Here is a 19,278-nt window from a genome sequence, read left to right as displayed (position 1 = left end):
CTGTTGCCCCTCCACTCTCACCAGTACACAGAGGGGAAGGCTTCACAGCTCTGAGTTCCAGACAGGCCCTTGTTGCAATCTGAAATGGAGAAGGAGAAAAAGGAAGAGCATGAGCCTCAGGTCCTGGAGAGACGCCACTACTCTGCTCATACCCGCCCACTCACGCACGTAGTCAACTTTATCACGCAGCTCACTGAGTGGCCCTCTTATCCTGAACACATGTTCTGGGCTGTCTGCAAATGAAGCCACCTACGAGAAAGAGGAGCAGGTTACAGTACATTGAGTAGGGACTAGAGGATGCACCAGGGCACCAGAGCCAAGGGACAGTGGAGAACCAGGCACTCAAGGAGGGGTACTAGCTTCTGCTTGCAGCCCAGGCTCAGGATGGGGAAAGCTCTGCCATCTGTCCTGTGGGGAACTGTGTACTGAAACCTCTTGGTCTTGCTTCTCTGTATCCACCTCTTTTTTGCTCATGTCTTCTTGAGTCCTGGGGAGCCATATTGGAGACCTGTCCTCAGCAAGGCTACAGAGAGGACTCTAGTCACCTGGAATGGATTAGCTCTGTCAACACCAATGCTGTATATGTATGCTCCCATACGCCGAGCCTTGTCAACCTAAGGAAAAGACCTAGGTGAGTCTAAGCCCTCAAAAGGCACATAATGGAGCAGAGGACAATTAGGACAAATTCACTCACCTCCGCCGTAACCTCATTAAATACATCCGGGGCCATTGGTCCACTGAGCAAAGTGATGATCATGCTAGACACCTTAGTGCCTGCCAGAGAAGAAAAAGGGGCTGGTGGGCAAGGTCCAGGAATGACCAGTCAGGGACCCAGGACCACCACAGGCTGACAGGGCCAGCACTGCTCAGGGAAAATGAGTCGGTTGCTCCTCATATCTCAGGCTCCTGGGACAGGCACCCAGACCCCAGCACCCACCACCCAGAGACCCCAGAATGATAACGGGACCTCACCCTGGCCCATTTTACAAATGAGAAGACTGAGATTCAGGGCCCATCCTACTGGATGACCTAAGCCCTCACTGACCCCCAGAATGTACACCTTCTGCCAAGGGCAGCCCAGCCACACACCCATGAATCCCAGCCCACCTGCAGAGGAAGGAGGAAGTGACACTAGTGCATGCTGCAGGCACAGTGTGCGGGCTCCCTCTTGTGACAGTGGCCCAGTTGTTGGACAGGGAACCACATTCCTCCCAGCACTGTCTCCACCCACCCCCACCACTCCTGCCCAGACCTGTCAGCCCACAGTGCAGAGGGACATCTGTCCAGGGCCACACAGCCATTTCTGTGGTGGGAGATCAAGGGTCAGGAGCAAGTGGGTGACAGAAGATGGGAACGAGAAAGGGAAGAAGGTCTGGCTCTGGGGACAGTATGGGCTCCTCACACTGGTCCTCAGGCTGCTCAGGTCCTGGACTTTCTCCTTCTGTGCACAGAGCCCTATGCGGGTCCATGAGCTCAGAGTGATCAAGTCTTCTCCGTGGACCCCCTGGGCCTCCTGTCCTGTGAGAACCGTGCTGGCAGGCACTGTGCCCACCGCACAGGGCAGAAAGGTACAGGGGGGCAATGGGCTCCCAGAGCCGGGCTGGGGAGCCATGGGTCTGCACACAGGGCTCCCTGGAGGGCAGCTGCAGGAGCCAGCTGAGGAGGAAGGCAGGTGCTCACCTCCAGAGTTGGCTCTTGTGATCTGAGCATTTGCCTGCAGAGAAAAAAAGACACATGGGGAGAGGAGTGAGATGATGCAGTGAAACTCTCAGCTGTGTGCCCCCATCAAGTTGAGGCTGTTAAGCATCCAAACCTGCTTAAGTCCTTCGTGCAAGTATGTTTCTCCTGAAGCTGTAGAATATGGAAGTTGGCCAAGTTGATAAGTGATTGTTATTCTGAAGAAAATTGAAAAACAGTTGAAGGTGGAGAAGGGTTTAAAAAATATCTGATTTTGACAGCACAGAGGAAGCAGCACTCCCAGAGGGGTCTGAGATACCCTCTAACATCAGTGAACATGGAGCTACATAATGCTGTAGAATTGCCAAACACCAGAATACACCTTGAATGGATAGCAGCCAGGTGAAGTACAAAAAATAGGAGAGCCAGAGTAAAATGCAAGTTTAAGCCAAGTTTAAGCTTGTGTGGATACCCAGTGCAGGTCTAGAGATGTTATTGTTCACAGCATGGTGGAGCTATACATGTTCCCTGCTGGGACACAGCTGAGAATCTGTGATAATGATAGCAAACAGATCCCGATCACCAGTGAGTATCCCAGCCCACGTCCAGAGAATCAGTCACCCCATACAATGCACAAAACTTTCCAGGAAAAATAAGGCAGGAATGTGGCTGGCCCTGGATAATCATCTCAGACTCCACCGTCTCCCAGCCCCAGGGATCTCCATGGTTGCCAGGACACAGCCTGGAATCTGTGATAATGACAGCAAAGAGATTCCTAGACCATGAGTGGGGAGGCAACCCAGGCCCAGAGATCTAGCTAACCTGCTCAACGCAAAAAGATAAGAAACAGAGGGATGAATATTGCTTGGCAGTCAGGCCAGACACCATTGCCCACACTGCAGTCAGAGCTACTTGATTCCTGCTCTCTGGATTGGATCTGGGCACTGGCAGATACCGAACAATAAATTCAGAGGTCTTCGACAATTAGGACCTGAGGGACTAGAGTGGAGAACCAGCCTGTACTAACTGAGGAGGCCTTCTTTCTGGTCCCACAGGAAACAGAGGGCTAAGCAAACAGAGAAAAGGGAGCTAGGAGCTCTGGGACAGTATGAGGAGGACATGATGGAGCCACCTGCAAGCTCCTGGGTGGCAGAGATCCTGGGCTGGAATTAGCAAAGGGAGCAGAGTAAATGCCCCACCAAGGAGAAATTAGAGGTTCCAAAGTACAGTGGGCTAGAGACAGCAGGTCTGGGCTTGGGCAGAGCTTGACTCTCCCTCCAAACTTGCCTGTGTCAGCATATGAGACAGACTTAGCCACCTGTTTGTACCCTCAAACTCCTTCCTTTCCAAAGTGTGGGTGTGGAGCTAAGCATGCATGCAACTGTGCACGGTTGTGGGTTCCTGTTTAATTCACAGAGATCTACACTCACCTATTGGAGTCTCCCTTACCAACAATCGTTTCTTGAGTCTTCCAACATTGGGTTTTGCAGGTGAAGACATGTGATAGAGCCTTTCAGATTTTTCACTTACATCTATTTCTCTTCTCTTCCTTCTCTCCACCCCCTTATATAATTTCTCAAAACTCTTTTCTCTTACTCTCCTATTCAGGCACAAAATAATGCCATCAAAACCCATCTTTCCTCTTTTTTGTTTTCATTTTGTGTTACCTTATTTCATTTTATTTCTTTTCCCTGTTCTCCTGGTTCCTAGCCTACTCTTTATCACTACTATGCCTTTACCTTCTCAGAGTATTCAAAGAGTTGAAAATCTTTCAAACAAGTTTAAATTAAGTGTTGATACAGAATTCGTTCTCTGGACACTGTTATTGCTGTCAGTTCTCTCCTTACAGAGCAATCATAGGAAATAACCCAGCACTTCAAACAGGTGGAGTAGATGCCTTCACGCTAAATCACATTCAAGTCAGGAGCATCTCACAGGCAGAAACGCACTTACTACAGAGGTCTGTATTATGATGCACAGCAGTCAAGTACTAAGCTATGATGAACGTTCAAATTCTTCAAACAAAGGTAACTGTTATGTATCACAAGCAGGTTGTTATGGTTTATGTCTGTGTGTCCCTCCAAAGCCTCATGTGGCCATGGGGCAGGCTTTCAGAGTTTAAATATGGGTGTGAGAGCTGCATCTGCCCTGGGGTGGACAGTTTGCACATGTAAGGGAAAGGAAAAGAGTGCTTGAGGCCAATTTCTCCCCAATTCCGCCCTGGTGTGTGGTTGTTGCTTTTGCTGTGTTCTGCCACCCTGAGCTGTAGCTCTCTGCCATGTGCCACTCTGCCTTGTAATCTGCCAAGTCTGGACTGAAACCTCCACAAACTGTAAGAGAAATAAACCTTTCCTTCCTTCATTTTGGGCGTCAGGTATTTTGTCCCAGCAATGAGAGAAAAGTAACCAAGACACAGGTGATACATGATATGTACCAGGCAGGCAGGGAAGAATGCCAGGCAAGTGATCCAGTGCCACTACTGTGCAAGGTTCTCTGATAGGAAGCTTGTAGCCTTCTCTGTACCCAACCTGACAGGCCCTCTGGAAGGTGCGGTGGCTGATAGCAGGTCCCACAGGAATGCCTGGTGTTCTCTGAGCTCATCCTGTCTCTAGCACCCCACACTCAGCGCCCCCTACAGCCCTGTGGGGACTTCCTGGTGAGGATGGGACTCAGGGACATGCAGCTTGAGTCCAGGGCTCCAAGGGAAACTGCATGCCCCGATGTTGACCAGAAGCTGAGGACGCCCTGGCTGAGGCTCTATCCTCCAGCAAAGAAGGCTGGGTCCCACAGGTCACCAGCTCAGGCTGCCCTATGCTGTCCCCACTGCACAGACCCTGAGCTGGCCCTCCTTTAGCCACCAAGGGAAGGAACCAGGCTGCTTCCTGAGCAGTGCAGGCCAAGGACCTCAGTGCTCCTGACACTGAAGGCCCGAGGTGGGGATGCCACTGTCAGGGGCTGTTAGAGAGACAGAGCCAATTGGGGCAGGCAGCCCTGGCTCTGGCTCTGGTGGCAGCGCTGGGACAGGAAGCAGGGCTAGGCTCAGGCTGATCTACTGTGACAGGCTGAGCTTGCACAGCAAGGACACCCAGAGTGAGGACCCTCAGGGCACCTTCCTCTTGGGGTACAGACCCTGCTGTGGGCCCCGCTCTGAGGGCCCTAGACATGTCCCTGCCTATCGCCGCCTAGGAGGAGAAGCCATGGCTAGCCCTTCCCAGGGAGGCCCAGACCATCCTGCCCAGCCCAGCCCTGCCCTGTGCCCAGCCTAGCCAATCACTCGACACTGCTCCATCCCTCAAGCCCATGCTGGTGTCCCAGTCCCCAGCACAGCACACACCAGCCCAGGCCTCCCCTGTGCCCACAGAGCCAGCCCCTCTCTGCTCCTCCTGCCAGCTGTGCTCCGGGCTGACCTGTGCATGGCCCTGGAGCCCCCACCCTCCCACCCTGGGATCAGGTTTGTCCTGCTTCACTCTGCCCCTGGCTTCCCTCCAGGCCTCCATAGCAGCTTCCACACAATTCTAGGGACCCACCTAGTCCTAAAGTCCTCCACCTCGCTGTGTTCCTCCTCCTCAGGCAATGCATCCAAAGCTACGCTTCACCCCAGATGGTCAGGGCTCCCTAGCTCTCCTTTGGGTCTCTGGGCACACTGAGCCACCTCCTGCTGAGAGCTTGCTTCTCAGACCTCCTTGTTGTACCCAGACCAGCCCAGGGTCAGAATCTCAGTATCAAACTGGGGGTTACCTTGCTCATAGCCACCAGGGGACTCCACCACCCTACACAAAACTACTAGCCCTTCCCTGCCCCTAGCCCTTGCTCTCCCTGCCCCTGGTCCTGGGCAGAGAGCGAACTGCACAGCAGGCCTCACACAGGCCAGGGTGCCTGGACCCCACAGGTCCTCACAGCCAGCCCAGGGAAGAACTGGCAGAGGCTGGGCAGAGACGGGGACTTCCGGATGGCAGGGTCTGTAGATTCCAGTGCAGTAGGGGTGCGGGGGCCAGGCATCAGGCTGGAGGTCAGTGTGGGTTCCCAGGGGTCCTGACCAGCCCACCCCATGCCCTGATGGCTCCCCACAGAGCTGGCCATGGAGCCCTCAAATCCCTGCAGCTCCCTCTGGCCTGGTCCCCAGCCCTCCTGGGGTCACAGCCACACCTACCTGTCTCCGGTAAGCGGCATTTTGACTGAGGATCTTGTGGAGAAGACAATGAAGGACATGCGCAGTTTGGGGCTGGGAGGAAGCACAGCCATGAGAAGCAACACCCTCAACCCAGGACACAAGGTCCCTGTGCCCCCCCCCCGTGCCCACAGCAGTTCAGAAGTGGAGTCAGACCTCAGTGAGGGGTGCTATAGCCTATGGAGGTGCAGGGAGAGTCAGGGCAGCCTCTGAGAGTTGGGGTGCCTCTGCTCCAGCACCCCGACATAGACTCAAATGCATATATCCAAATACACACACACACACACACATATACACACACACTGATCACAGGAGACACTCTCTGCTCTGTTCCACAAGGGCCTCCCTCCAACAGGCCTATCTTCTGTGGTCACCTTTCTGTTCTCACCCTTTCCCCTTTATCCCCATTTCCTCTTCCCTCCTTCCAGCTCAGGAAATCCCTCTCCTTCTGGGCACTATTCACAGCACCTCTCCTTCCTGTCCCTGACCACTGCCCTCAGCTCAGGACCTCTCACCCCGAGCAAGGTGGCTGCAGCTTCTCTAGCTGAGATGCCCCCTGCTCCTGCTCTCGTTCCAACCTCTGGTCACCCACAGTTGCCAGGTTTTCTTTTCCCTGGAGTATAACCTTGACCACATCATGCCCCTGCCCAGGACCCCACCAAGGCTCCCTGTGGCTCACAGGAGGAAGCTCAACCCCTCCTCAGCCTGGCACAGGAAATCCTTGTGGCACTGGCCCCAAGCAGCTTAGGAGGATTTGTCTCCAGCCCTCCTGAATTACCCTCACTCCTCAGTCTACCCAGCCCACCCACTAGGGGTCACCCTGAGGACTGAGTGACCTTGACTTTTCTCCATCCTTCAAGGTCAAGTTCACTTCCCGCACCTTCTGGGAAGCTGCCCAGAATGACTTCCCTCTAGGAACCCTTGCTTTCCTCTCTAATCTTCCTGGCATGTTCTCTGTCCCTTTCCTTTGGCCTTGAGCACCCCATGTCCAGGCATCAGTACATAGTCACTCGTCTGCCTATTCTGACTTCCTTCCCAACCTGGTAGTTCTGGAGCACAGGTTGTACCCCTGCAGGTGCTCAGCCTCCCTGCAGGTGCTCAGGCAAGGCAGCCACACTGTTGAGACCCAGGGGCCAGTGCACTCTGTCCCATGTCCTGCCCAGTCACTCTGGGCTCTGTGCCTCCACTCAAGGGACTCCACCAAATCTAATGGACATGTAGGGAGGCTGCAGCATAGGGTTGCGTACTTTACGTATTTCTCCACCAGATCTCCCCAAGATATGCATAGTTCCTTCCAGTCTGACATGGCTTTTGATCTGAAAAGAAAAGTGGCAGGACTCAGGGTATAAGGTGTTTCCATTAGAAGTGCACAGCCTCTGCCTTGTCCACCTCCCTAAAGGTACTTAACAAGCTACTCCCAACCCAATTCTGTCTATCACTGCAGAGATGGCTGTCGTCAGGGACTCACAAGCAGAAAATGACCAACCAGATCATCTGCAGGGATTGAGGAACCTCCCTGCACAAGGGACACATAGTGGCTGATCAGTGTGGCTGGTCACACTGGTCACCTTAGATGGAGACTGAGTGGACAGAAAATGGAGGAAGAGAATGCTTTTGGAAAGGTACCTGTGACTTCTGATTTTTCTTGGGCCCAGCTTGCCTTTTATCTTTCCTAGCTCCCTGTGGGTGGGTAGGGACCTTGACACCACAACTGTCAGAAGCCTTTAGTGCCACCACCAGGTCCAAAGGTGACCAGGCTTGGCCTGTGGTCACCCTGCTGGACTCCTGGGGTCCAAATGTCTGACCTTCCCCTAGAGTGTCTGCCCTGCACCCTTCCTCATGGCACTCATGGATTCTGATCACTCCTCACATTTCCTAGCACCATGGAGGCAGAGGGAGAAATTTCTATGGGAACCTGGGTCTTGGCAACAGCACTGCAGACTGTGTGACACCTCGGCTTTGTCATCTGCCTGCGGGCCCAGCCTCTGCAAGCCCAGGACTTTTCCAGCAGGCACTGCCAGGACAGGAGAACAGGCCAGCCACTGCTGTCCTGGTGCTAGCACCGTGGACCAATAGATACAGCTTCAGGTTCTTCCCCTCCCAACTCCTACATCCTGCTCCATCTTCTTCCACTCTGTCCTGGGATGGAGAGTGAGGAACAGGAGGCTTCCATCTGGTGGGAATAACACAGTTTTGCAGTGTAATTATGCATTTACTGTTTGGAGGTGTTCAGCTGTGACTGTGAGCAAGTGGCAGGAATAATAAGTGAACTTGAATACAGTACCATTAAAATTCTGAGTTTCAGAGAAATATGAAAAAGAAAGAAGTGATCAAAGTAGATTGGACCTGCAGAACACTACCAAGCAGACCAATAGAGAAAATGTAAGAATCCCAAAAGCAGATAACAGAGAAAAAGGAGTAGAAACATCCTTTGAAAGAATAGTACCCAAATGTGTCCCAAATTTCGTTAATGACACTAGGCTATGGATCTAACCTCAGTAATCAATAATGATGATACTACAAAGAAACCCACACCAAGATACATTATAATTAAATGGCTAGCAGGCAAAGACAAGGAGCATCTTCAGAGCAAGAAGGAAGAGACTCATCAGCTATAAGAAATCTCATCGGCCACGAATGAACCAGTTGGTTCTCTGTATCCATGGTGACTGCCTCTGCCTATTCAACCAAAGATAGACTGAAGATGTTTTTTAAATTGCATGTGCTAGCCAGGCACTTGGCAAGCCAAGGCAGGAGGATCGCTGTGGGTTCAAGGCCAGCCTCAGCTACAAAGTAAGTTCAAGGTCAGCCGGGATGCATAGTAAGTTCCTGTCTGTCTCAAAAAAAACACAAAAGAATAAATAAAAACAGAAACAAAAAATTAAAAAATTGCATGTACCCTGTACACATATAGATCCTTTTCTGTCATCATTTCCTACATAGTACAGTAAACAGCTATTTACACAGTATTAACATTGCATTGAAACAGAAAAGTATAGGCCGCCCTTTTTTCCTGTGATGGCAGGAGGGGCACACAGCCTGACCGAAAGTGGTCATGCCCCTCCCTCTCCTTTGCTTTCCTTTGCTCCCCTCCATCCCCTAGCAATGGACTGGGACAGCTTCCCTCAGTGTCCTCCTGGGTTACTTCACAGTCATGCTATCAACCTTCACAGGGGATGCTACCCCAGACACTGGCACCTTTCTGGAAAAGTAGCTAGGAAACTGGCCCTAACATGGCAAAAATAAGAGAGCTCTGTGCCCATTTTTAACATTTCCAATATCCACAAACCCCAGTGAGCTGTGTTTAGCACAGCCCCTTTGAAGCTCCTTAATTTTGGCCCTGGCTTTTTCACAGAGAGGTGAAGCAGCCTTCTCCCAATGTACCAGAGAAATGCAGCCATGACAGCTACAGTTGTCCTGGATGTCCTGCTCATACTCTGGGAAGATGTCTGCCATGAATTTGAATTAAGGCCTAAAACTGAATTTGTATCAGCCAGTAGGTCTTAAATCAGAAGGATTGAATTAGACCAGTTTGGAATAATATGCAGGCTTGAATTGGGACCAATCAGCAGGCTTGAACTTACACCAGCCACAAGCCTGCTGCTGCTATATAAGTAGCACTCAGCTCACACTATTCAAGGTGGCTGAGGAAGGTTTCTTCTTGGGTACTGATACCCCACTCTCTGGCTGTAGCACAGATCCTGTTCAAATATAGCCTTGCTTTCATGATCCTGTAAATATAGCCATGATTTCTCTTCCGGATAGTATAAGCTTCAAAAGTCCTGTAAATCTATCTGTGACCCGTTGTGTTAAAAAGAGGTAAATACTTCTGCCAGTTGGATCCAAAGAATTCCAGAGACAAGAAACCAATGGAGACCAGCAATCAACAAAATTGATGAGAGTCAAACAATTGTGTTCAACATTTAACAGGTATCAGCAGAGATTTAAAGTATAATGGTGAATGTGCATAATTTATATGCAAACAACACATATAAAGTAATATAAAGTTAGGGCTGGGGATTTAGCTCAGCGGCAAAAGCACCTGCCTGGCAAGCGCAAGGTCGTGAGTTCGGTTCCCGGTACCGGAGAAAAACCAAAAACAAAAACAAAACAAACAAACAAAAAATAATAATAATAATAATATAAAGTTTTAAGCATCTGCACACTTTACTATCCATAAGAATTCAGGAACAGATATTATCCCACAAATAAGCAGGAACAAATGTAGATGATTTCATGTAAGAAGTTTAGAGGAAAAAAAATCCATTAACTAAGAAGCAATATACTACCAAACTGTCTTTCCATAATATGAGAGAAATCAAGACATTTTCAGATAAACAAAGCCTAAGATACTCACTACCATTTGACCTTTCCTACAGGAAATATTAAGATCAGTCCCATTGCTCAAGTTATAAAGGAAGGCACTAGACAGTAACATGAAGCCACATGAATATAGAACGATTGCTGCTAAAAATAAATACATGAGCAAGTGTAAAAACAGTATTACAATCTTAGTTTGTATGCTTTGTTATTTTTCTAAAGCATTTAATAAATCAATATACAAAATGAAAATATGCCTACATTTTGGGACACAATGATATATATATATAATTCATGGCACTGACAACAGAAAGGGGAACAGAAACCTGTTCCAAAGTAGTTTGTTGTATGTAATTGAAGGCAAGTTGGTAGCAATTCAAGTTAGATTGTTATAGTTTTGGGATGTTACCTATAATCATCTTTTAATCATAAAATAAATGTATATAAATCAATCTATAAACAGGAAAATGAGAAGTATCAAAATGTCATTACAGAAAAATAAACCAAATAAAATTGAAGACATAAATGGAAAAAGAAGGAGCAAAAACCTAGAAAATATACAGGAGAAAAGTATAAAATGTCAAAAGTTAAGTGGTTTCCTATCAGTAATGACTTTAAAAGTAAACTGGCTAAACTATCAAATTCCAAAACATAGACTGGGGGTGTCCAACATTGCTGGCCATTACAGAAATGCAAATTAAAACCACACTGAGATTCCATCTTACTCTAGAAAAAATGACCATCGAGAAATCAAATAACAAACATTGGTGAGGCTGTGGGGAAAAGGGAACCTTTATACATCCTTGGTGGGAGTGTAAACTAATTTGTGGGGAGGGAGAAAGGAAAGCAAGGATAAGAAAAAATAGAAGGAAAAAATGTAAACAAGGCTTTTGTAAATAAAGAGAGAAGGAGGGGTTGAAGGGAAGGGAGGGGAACGTGAGAAAAAAGAAGCAAGATATATCATGTACAGACACAACCTCCCTATGATGAATGTTATCATTATATGTATCTAAAATGTACCTATAAAAGGGGCCAATCAAACTCACTGGAAGAATGATAGCCTCTTTAATAAATGGTGCTGGAAAAATTGGCTTAATACCTGCCAAAGACTGAAAATAGACCCAAGCCTATCACCATGCACCAAACTCAAGTCAAAATGGTTCACAGATCTCAATATTAAACCAGAAACACTAAATCTATTGGAAGAGAAAGTAGGTAAAAACCTCAAAGACATAGGGGTAGGCAGAGAGTTCATGAATAAAAACCAAATTGCACGTGAAACACTTGAAAGAATCAACAACTGGGATCTCATCCTACTGAAAAGTTTCTGCACATCTAAAGAAATCACCAGCAGAGTCAAAAGAAAACCCACAAACTTGGAAAAAGTTTTAGCTGATTGTCCCTCAGACAAAGGGCTTCTATCTAGAACATATAAAGAATTAAAACATTTCAGCCCCTCCAAATTCAAAGACCCAATCCAAAAATGGGCAGTGGAGATGAACACACATTTCTCAGACAAGGAGATACAAACGGCAAATAAATATATGAGAAAATGTTCAACATCATTAGTCATTCGAGAAATGCAAATTAAAACAACACTAAGATTCCACCTTACCCCAGTAAGAATGGCTAGCATTAAGAAATCAACCAATAACAAATGCTGGCGAGGATGTGGAGAAATAGGAACCCTTCTCCACTGCTGGTGGGAATGCAGACTGGTGAAACCACTGTGGAAATCAGTTTGGAGATTCCTCAGAAAACTAGGCCTAGAGGTCCCATTCAACCCAGCTATCCCCCTGCTTGGTATTTTCCCAGAAGATCTAAAAACATCATATCACAGTGATGTATGTGCACCCATGTTCATAGCAGCACAATTTGTAATTGCTAAAATGTGGAAGCAACCCAAATGTCCATCCACTGAGGATTGGATAAGAAAATTGTGGTACTTTTATATAATGGAATATTACTCAGCTGTAAAGAAAGATAAACTCGAGGCTTTTATAGGCAAATGGTCACAACTAGAGACCATACTCATAAGCGAAATAAATCAAACATACATGTGCAAGCACCGCATTGTTTCTCTAGTGTAAAGCCTGAAAGAGTTAATTTAATCTAGGAGATATGATAGATATTGAGAAGTGATAGGAAAGAACTCATAGGTAAAGGATAACTGGGATATGGGAAAAGAGAAGGGAAAGAAGGAGAAAGTTTGTATATATGTATATGCAGGATAGTTAACATGGGTGTTCTACTGTCCTGTATTTCCTTGCTGAAAGAAACTGTCAGTGAGGCATTGGTTGATTAGCTTTGTATGTCTATATGTGTTTTCATGAGAAACTACATTGAAGATATCAATATGTAATACAATAAGCATTGTTAATTCCCTACCACTCTGTTTGTAACTCTGTAATGTCTGTACTGATCCTATGCTATTTTGTAAAATGTTGTCTGTCTGTTAGTATTTTCCTCCTTTAATTTCTAAAATAAAAAAAAAGAAAACTGGGAAGTTAACTAATCTATGTAAAAATTAAACACTCAAATTACAGGTCATTGAAAAAAAATCATAGGAAACATTAGAAAACATCTAAGACACGTGAAAATGAAAACAGCCAAACAAACATGGCATATGGCAAAATTCATGCTGAGAGCAAAATTTACACCTGTAAACAAATACATCAAAAAAGAGGAAATATATCTTAAAATAGGTCTTAGAAGACTCACATTTTCTGATTTCAAAATATATTCTAAAGCTACAGCAATCAAAACAATGTGGAACTGGAATGAGGAGAGACACACGGACTACTATAGTTTGAGTCTGTGATGTCCCCTAAAGTACCTTGTGTTAAAGCTCTGTCCCTAGCCTGTGATGCTACTGGGAGGTGTTGAAATAGTCAAGAAGTAGGGACTAGTTAGAGGAAGTTGAGCTGCAGAGAGAAGCCCTTGAAGGTATTGATGAAATCTCAGCCTCAGTCTCATTCATTCTATTTCTGTCTCTCTCTGTGTCTCTCCCTCTCCCTCTCCCTCTCCCTCTCCCTCTCCAGCCACCACCAGGTGAACAGCTTTGCTCTACCAGTGTTCCCACCCTGATGTACTGATGTATCATCATAGACTCAAAAGGAAAGGCCCAACTCACCATGTACTGAAACTTTTGGAATCATAAGCCACAGGAAACTTTCTTCCTTAAAACTTGATTATTTCTGCTGTAAGACTGTTTCACTGTCTTACAGTGATGAAAACATGACACTTAAACCAACGAAGAAGACAGAGAGCCCAGAAATAAACCCGTACATACCTTTTATTTGACTGATTTTAAGCAAGTATGCCATACTCATTCAATGAAAGAAAGACAGTTTTTTCAACATACAGTGCTGTAAAGACGGGAATCACCACGCAAAAGAATGAAGTTGGGCCTTTCTGTTATACCATTATACAGTGTAATTCAAAATGCATGAAAGGCCAAAAAATGAAGGGACACAACTGTAACACATTCAGTGAAAAACACTTGAGAACAACTTCATGACAATGGATTTAGCAATGACATTTTTGTGTATAACACCAAAGCACAGGCATCAACAAACAAACAACAACAAAATATAGTTGGGTCTTCATCAGCATAACAACTTTTGGGCATCAAAGGATACTATTGAGAGTATGACCAGAATTCCCACTATATAGGAAGGATATTTTCAAATTATGCATGTTATTCATCTTTCAGTCACTATAAGAAAATAAAAGATAACTGACTTATAGAGTAAAGGTTTCTCTTGGCTCACAGTGTAGGAGGTTCTAGTCCATGGCCCATTGGTCCTAGTGCCTTTCAGCCTGTGGCAAGGTTACACACTTTGGCAACAGTGTGTGGCAGAATCCCCTCATCTGAGGGCCAGGAAGCAAACAGGGCACAAGAGAAGGGGTTGGGGTACTCCATTCCCTTTGAGGGCACACTAACAGTTTCATAAAGACCCCATTAGGCTGCTACACTTAACACATTCCCACTGACTTGTACCATGGTGGCACATGTATGACTGTCCCATAAAGTGACATGGGATAGTCCCATTGGATGGTACAAGTCACCTGATGGGACAATCACACATGTACCACAGGTGGTACAAGCTGCCCAGCAGTGAGACATATGAATTACAGCACCATCTTGAGCATGTTAAGGTGTCACCACATCAATACATCTCAACATTATCACACAGGGAACCAGGCTTTAACACACAGGCCTCTGAGAACATTCAAGATCCAATATAGGGTGTCTGTGGATTAGAATCCAGATGTCTCCCAAAGTCTTGTGTGTTCAGTGGCAGCTCTCGGGATATAAAGGAATCATCAGGGTTCTTTGCTCCTCTGTGGATAGACCATCATCATACTTCTGGCTATACCTACTCTGTTAGGAAGTGGGAACTTGCTGAATATTCCCCCTTTAGGATTCAGGAGACATAGAGACTGAATTCTTGTATCTCACAGCATGCTGGCCTGTTTCCCTTCTGGCAGAAGCTCACACTTGAAGCCACACAGAGCCAAGGCAAGAAAGCTACTCACCCATCAAAGACATAGTAGACATCAAAGGCACCATCGCAGTACTGCAGCACATCCTCATCTTCTTCATTCCAGATCTGCCTGCCCTCACGGTGGTGGGAGTACTGGGAATTATTGGCAGAATTCAGGGAAGAGGGGTGAAAGTGTCTCCAGCTTATTTTGGGGTAGAAGACGCTCAAAGATCTAAAGAGTGGTGCAAGAAGCAGCAGCAGGAGCAGCAGGAAGAGTGAAGAGTCTGGTACACGGGGACAGCACTCCTGCATTCTCCTGGCTGTCCCATGTGCCCTCTTGCACTACTAACCCTGTTCCAGAACCCAGAGTCCTGCTATTCAGCAGCCTCTGTCTGAAACCTCTCACCAGTGTCCACTGCGGTCCCCCAGCGAGTCCCTGCACATAGCACAGGACCTGGGGACACAGTTGCTCTGGGTGTCCTGCCACTACCTAACAACACAGCCCTTCCCCCACCTCTAGGCAAAACACTCTGGAGTTATGATGGACAAGAAGGTTGACATGGTGACTTTGTGACCTGCAGCTCTGCCCAGGGACCTACCTGTTGACAGCATCAGGTGGGGTCATAGGGTCTGGGAGGGTGAGGCCTCCTTGTCCCTCTTCCCAGCCCTCACAGGTGGTTCTCAAGGGGCCACCTAAGGAACCAGGGATGCCACTAACTCAGACAGCACAGTAGTGCTGGCTGAGATCAGGATGTCACCATGGGTGGGGGGTTCAGGAACTTGAAGGCAGAGTTGGACATGGGAGGCACTGTGTCCATTCTGATACTAGCCAGGCAATTGAGGAACTAGACAAGGTGAAGACTATGCCTTGTGATGAGGTCCCCCATGACACCCTTATCTCTGCTTCATTTCAGGCTTCCCAACCTTGGTGATCTGAAGCAAAGACCATTTTATTGTGCTCCAGTCTCCATGGCCAGACTCGCAGGAAGGCAGAGTGCAGAGGCCCCATAGTGGAAACACTGGGAAGGCTGGGGAGCAGGATGTGACTTGGGTGGCTGGGTTGCATGCAGTTATCTGGAGGCTTCCTCATCCTGGTGTGTGGCACCCAGGCTGGGTGACCCCAAAGCTGGGCTCTACTGGGCCTGTTTATGCCAACCCTGCACCTGACCTCTCCAGGTGACTCAGGCTTCCACAGAGCATGGTAGCATCAGGGATGATGACCATTTATCATGTTGACTCAGACAAGAGAAGACGTTTGCAAAGACAAAGTAGAAACTGAACAGTTCTTTATGACATCAGCTCAGAAGTCACGCCGTGTCACTTCCACCATGCTGGGTCAGAGCAGTCACTACCCTGCCCATGTTCCAAGGGAGGACAAAGACCCAGATCTCAGAGGAGTGGACTGGGCTCAGCCTTCTGTGGCCTGCTATAAGCCAGTGCTTGGGACTTGGCCAAGGAATGTGGAGCTGGAGTGCAGTACAGATAATACCTTCAAAAAGATTAAGGCATGTTCATAGAAGTACCATCATCAGTTTTATTTTCCTCAGTCTTATATGCATAGAAGTGCTTCATGATGAAAAACTTTTCTCTACAAAAAGAATCTCAATATATGTTACAAAATTTAACAGGTGATACCCAGCTTGGGTTTGTAATATTTTTTGTTTTTCTTTTGCAGTGGTTTCTAACATAATAGAATGTCTTAAATAGTGGTCCTTTAGGATAGATAAAATCCAATATGCCCCACTACAACACATTAGGGTCTCACACTTCACATGATACATGACTTTTCTTGTCATAGCCTTGTTTTTTCTCCTAGTGGTTGGACATTGGGCTGTGGCCTTAATTTGCCTCTTTCTAGTTCCTGATGGGACTGGTCATGACCCTGATCATCTTGTTTCCTCTTCTTGTGAAGAGCTCTTTGTGCCAGGTGGCTCTTCTCTGATTGGAACACTTATTGTTATGGTTTAGATCAAGGATGTCCCCCAGGGGCCTGATGCACTCACAGATGGGGTTTTGGAAAGGTGACCGGTGACAAGTGTGCTAAATTGCTACCAGGAGGTGGGTCTGGCCAGAAGACGCAGGTCGTGGAAGGTAGGACATGAAAGGATAGATATTCCCAGCTTCTTGTTTCTCTCTCCATTTCCTGGCCACCATGGTGTAAGCAGCTTTCTTCTATGTCAGGCCCTACCCTCATGCCACTTCTGGCTTGAAGCCACCTACCATGGACTATAAACGTGAACCACAATAACCTCCTCCTTTAAGTTGTGGGTGTTAGGTATTTGTCCCAACGAAAGTGGCTAAGACATTTACCTTGTTTCGTATTGGTTCATTGACCTTACATATTTTGGATACTAACCCTGCCTCAGCTGTTGCAAATACTTTCTCCCAGGCTGAGCCTTGCTTCTTCATTGTATTCATTTTTTTTAAAAAAATACAAGTCTTACTTTTAGTGCAGAATGCCTATTTGAATAAGTACCCGCAAAGGCCTGTGACTTAGAGGCTTGGGTGGCGCTGTTGGGAGAAGGTGGACTGTATAGAACACAGGTGACAAACCTATGGCACACATGCCACAGCAGGCTGTTCATTATCACTGCAAACTCTAAAAGGCTCACCATCACTGCTCTAGGAGGTGGGGCTCAGCAGGTCTTTAGGTCACTGGGACAGGTCCTTGGAAAGGACTGTGGGACACTCACACCTACCTCTTTCACTTTTCCTCCTGGCTCCTGCTGTCAGCTGCCCCAACCAGACACTGGCATGGTGTCCCACCCTTTCCAGACAGCCAAAGAAATGGAGCCATCTGATTCTAACTTCCAGAACCCAAATAAAACATTTGTCTTTCTAAGTTAATTGCTTTAGATATTTTGTTATAGTCACAAGAAAGTGATTTACACACAAATGAATTGTCCCTTTTCACCTGAATCCTCCCAGTTCTACTGCCAATTATACGCTGAACCTTGAGATTCTTAGTGGTCACAGTGCCCTGTCTGACACAGAGCTGGCATTCCACAGTCAAGGAGGCCTGGACAAAGGTGGAGGGCAGCAGGACAGTTCTGGCCAAGACCTGAGAGCCTCTCTGTGCTCATGGAATTCACAGCTCCACCAGTGCTGTGCTGAGTTCATGAATGAGGATCTCCTTGTGGTACAGGCAGGAGGCTCAGGTGAGGACACAGCACTCCCCTGGCAGTACTGCCATTGCCAGGGCCCAGGAGAGAGTCAGAGTGCTTTGGGTAAGAAAGTGGTGGTGAATGCATCCGTGGCCTCCAGCAGCTGTGGTCTGACCCAGAAGGACCACAGTTGTCCTGCAGGAAGCAGTGCCTGCCACTGGCATGGCCAGCTGGAGGCAGAGAGCTAAGGTCCTTGCAGTGAGTCCATGGGGCATCACAGTTACTGGGGTGAGCGATATGTAGATTTGACCCTGAACAGGGGGTTTCCCGGCCTCAGCCTCCTCTGTGCCTAGATCAGCCCACCAATCAGTCTACTGCAAAAGATGCAGACCCCTGTGGGCTGCAGTCTCAGACTTGTCCAGAGCTGGGAGAGCCCCAGAACTCATGGCCTGGCCACCCCACATGCTCTTGGGCCAAGGTAAGAGCTGCATGCCCTGCACCCTCTCCTCACTGAGGCTGGTGGAAAGTCCCAGGGAGATGTACCCTCCTGGCCTGCCAGGCAGAGCCGAGGGAGGATGAGCATGGCAGGAGCTGTCACCCCACACACACTGCCTGTCTCCCGCCCGCCATTCCCTTCCCTTTCTCTCTTCCCTCACTTCTTTTCTGCACACAAAAAATAAGGTCTTTGGGTTTTTTTGCACTAAGTTGACCTTCTAAGTGCATTTTTTTACATACAACTCTGCCTCCCTCCATCCTTCCCTCCATCTATCCATGGACTCCTCCCTTCTTCCTGCATGCTCCCTTATTCTCAGCCAGGGCTTAGGTGGGGCCCCAGTGTAAGGAGCCATGCCTCAGCCTTACACCTTTTCTCCAGCAAATTATTTCCAGATCTGCACATGTGACCTGTTCAGGGCCCATCAGGGAAAACTGCACAAATGATCAAAGTATAAGCATCTGAGTTCTCAGGGTGAGGAGAAAGAAATACCTGGTTTTGGAGATGAGGCACTAACTAAATCTTATTTTTTTATCATTCGCTTTACCAGGCATAGCACACCAAGAAGCTACGTAGTCTTTGCAGGACTATTTAGGGGTCAGTGCTGCCCGTAACGATCTTCTAGACAGGCTGTGTGGTGCCAGTTGGAGAGAGATGGGTGGGGTCAGAGAGACTGGGGAAGAAAGTGGAAGGCCAGAGCTGAGCACTTCATGCCTGTGTGTGTGAATGGAAGTTTGTGAGTTCTTGTCAATGAGACTGATATGCAGACATTAAATCAGATCATTACTATTGGGAGAGACACTTTGGAGCAATCATTGTGGCTGTGGAAATAAACATTTTGTGTACATTATGTAGGAGAACCCGTGTGCAAATATTTCGTGTTAAACATCAAAGCTTGCCAATTTGGACCAAGATGCCACAGAGAAATCAGCTCTCACAGACAACTCCAAGATGTTCCAAGATCAGTCTCCATAGGACACTGACTACTGGAATGCAACTGAAAAGTGACAATGAACAGGTAAAATA

General features: G+C 47.4%; 2 protein-coding genes and 1 long non-coding RNA gene across 8 annotated transcripts in view; 2 read left to right on the top strand and 1 right to left on the bottom strand.

Moving 5' to 3' along the window:
- The window catches only part of LOC102018009 (anthrax toxin receptor-like), a 31,778-nt gene extending 15,505 nt beyond the window's left edge, over nt 1-16,273 (bottom strand). For 2 of the 5 annotated variants that reach the window (XM_005407925.2, XM_013506336.1), the window contains exons 1-9: nt 14,708-15,185; nt 7,093-7,161; nt 5,828-5,899; nt 1,814-1,895; nt 1,681-1,714; nt 695-774; nt 546-614; nt 169-249; nt 22-79 (exon numbers count right to left, since the gene is read on the bottom strand). In XM_005407925.2, coding sequence (XP_005407982.1) covers nt 22-79; nt 169-249; nt 546-614; nt 695-774; nt 1,681-1,714; nt 1,814-1,895; nt 5,828-5,899; nt 7,093-7,161; nt 14,708-14,967 — 805 coding nt within the window. In that variant the 5' untranslated portion in view covers nt 14,968-15,185. Of the gene's footprint in view, nt 1-21; nt 80-168; nt 250-545; nt 615-694; nt 775-1,680; nt 1,715-1,813; nt 1,896-5,827; nt 5,900-7,092; nt 7,162-14,707; nt 15,186-15,254; nt 15,349-15,823 lie in introns of those variants that run through there. The other 3 variants (XM_005407926.2, XM_005407927.2, XM_005407924.2) reach the window with 3 other exon arrangements.
- LOC102017803 lies at nt 550-7,461 on the top strand. The gene is made up of 3 exons (XR_264413.2): nt 550-631; nt 3,527-3,704; nt 7,290-7,461. It is a non-coding gene; the product is annotated as an uncharacterized LOC102017803 (long non-coding RNA).
- A 1,228-nt stretch (nt 16,274-17,501) lies between the features above and the next one.
- The window catches only part of Antxrl (anthrax toxin receptor-like), a 45,825-nt gene continuing 44,048 nt past the window's right edge, over nt 17,502-19,278 (top strand). The window contains exons 1-2 of one of the 2 annotated variants that reach the window (XM_013506339.1): nt 17,502-17,813; nt 19,108-19,270. In XM_013506339.1, the coding sequence (XP_013361793.1) occupies nt 19,263-19,270 (8 nt within the window). In that variant the 5' untranslated portion in view covers nt 17,502-17,813; nt 19,108-19,262. The remainder of the gene's footprint in view (nt 17,814-19,107; nt 19,271-19,278) is intronic. The other variant, XM_013506340.1, reaches the window with a different exon arrangement.

This window comes from Chinchilla lanigera, unplaced genomic scaffold, assembly GCF_000276665.1.
Source record: "Chinchilla lanigera isolate Chin_1 unplaced genomic scaffold, ChiLan1.0 scaffold00109, whole genome shotgun sequence".
Classification (NCBI taxonomy): Eukaryota; Metazoa; Chordata; class Mammalia; order Rodentia; family Chinchillidae; genus Chinchilla; species Chinchilla lanigera.
The sequence above is the reverse complement of the archived record's forward strand: the minus strand, read 5'-3'. Positions and strand labels throughout refer to the sequence as shown.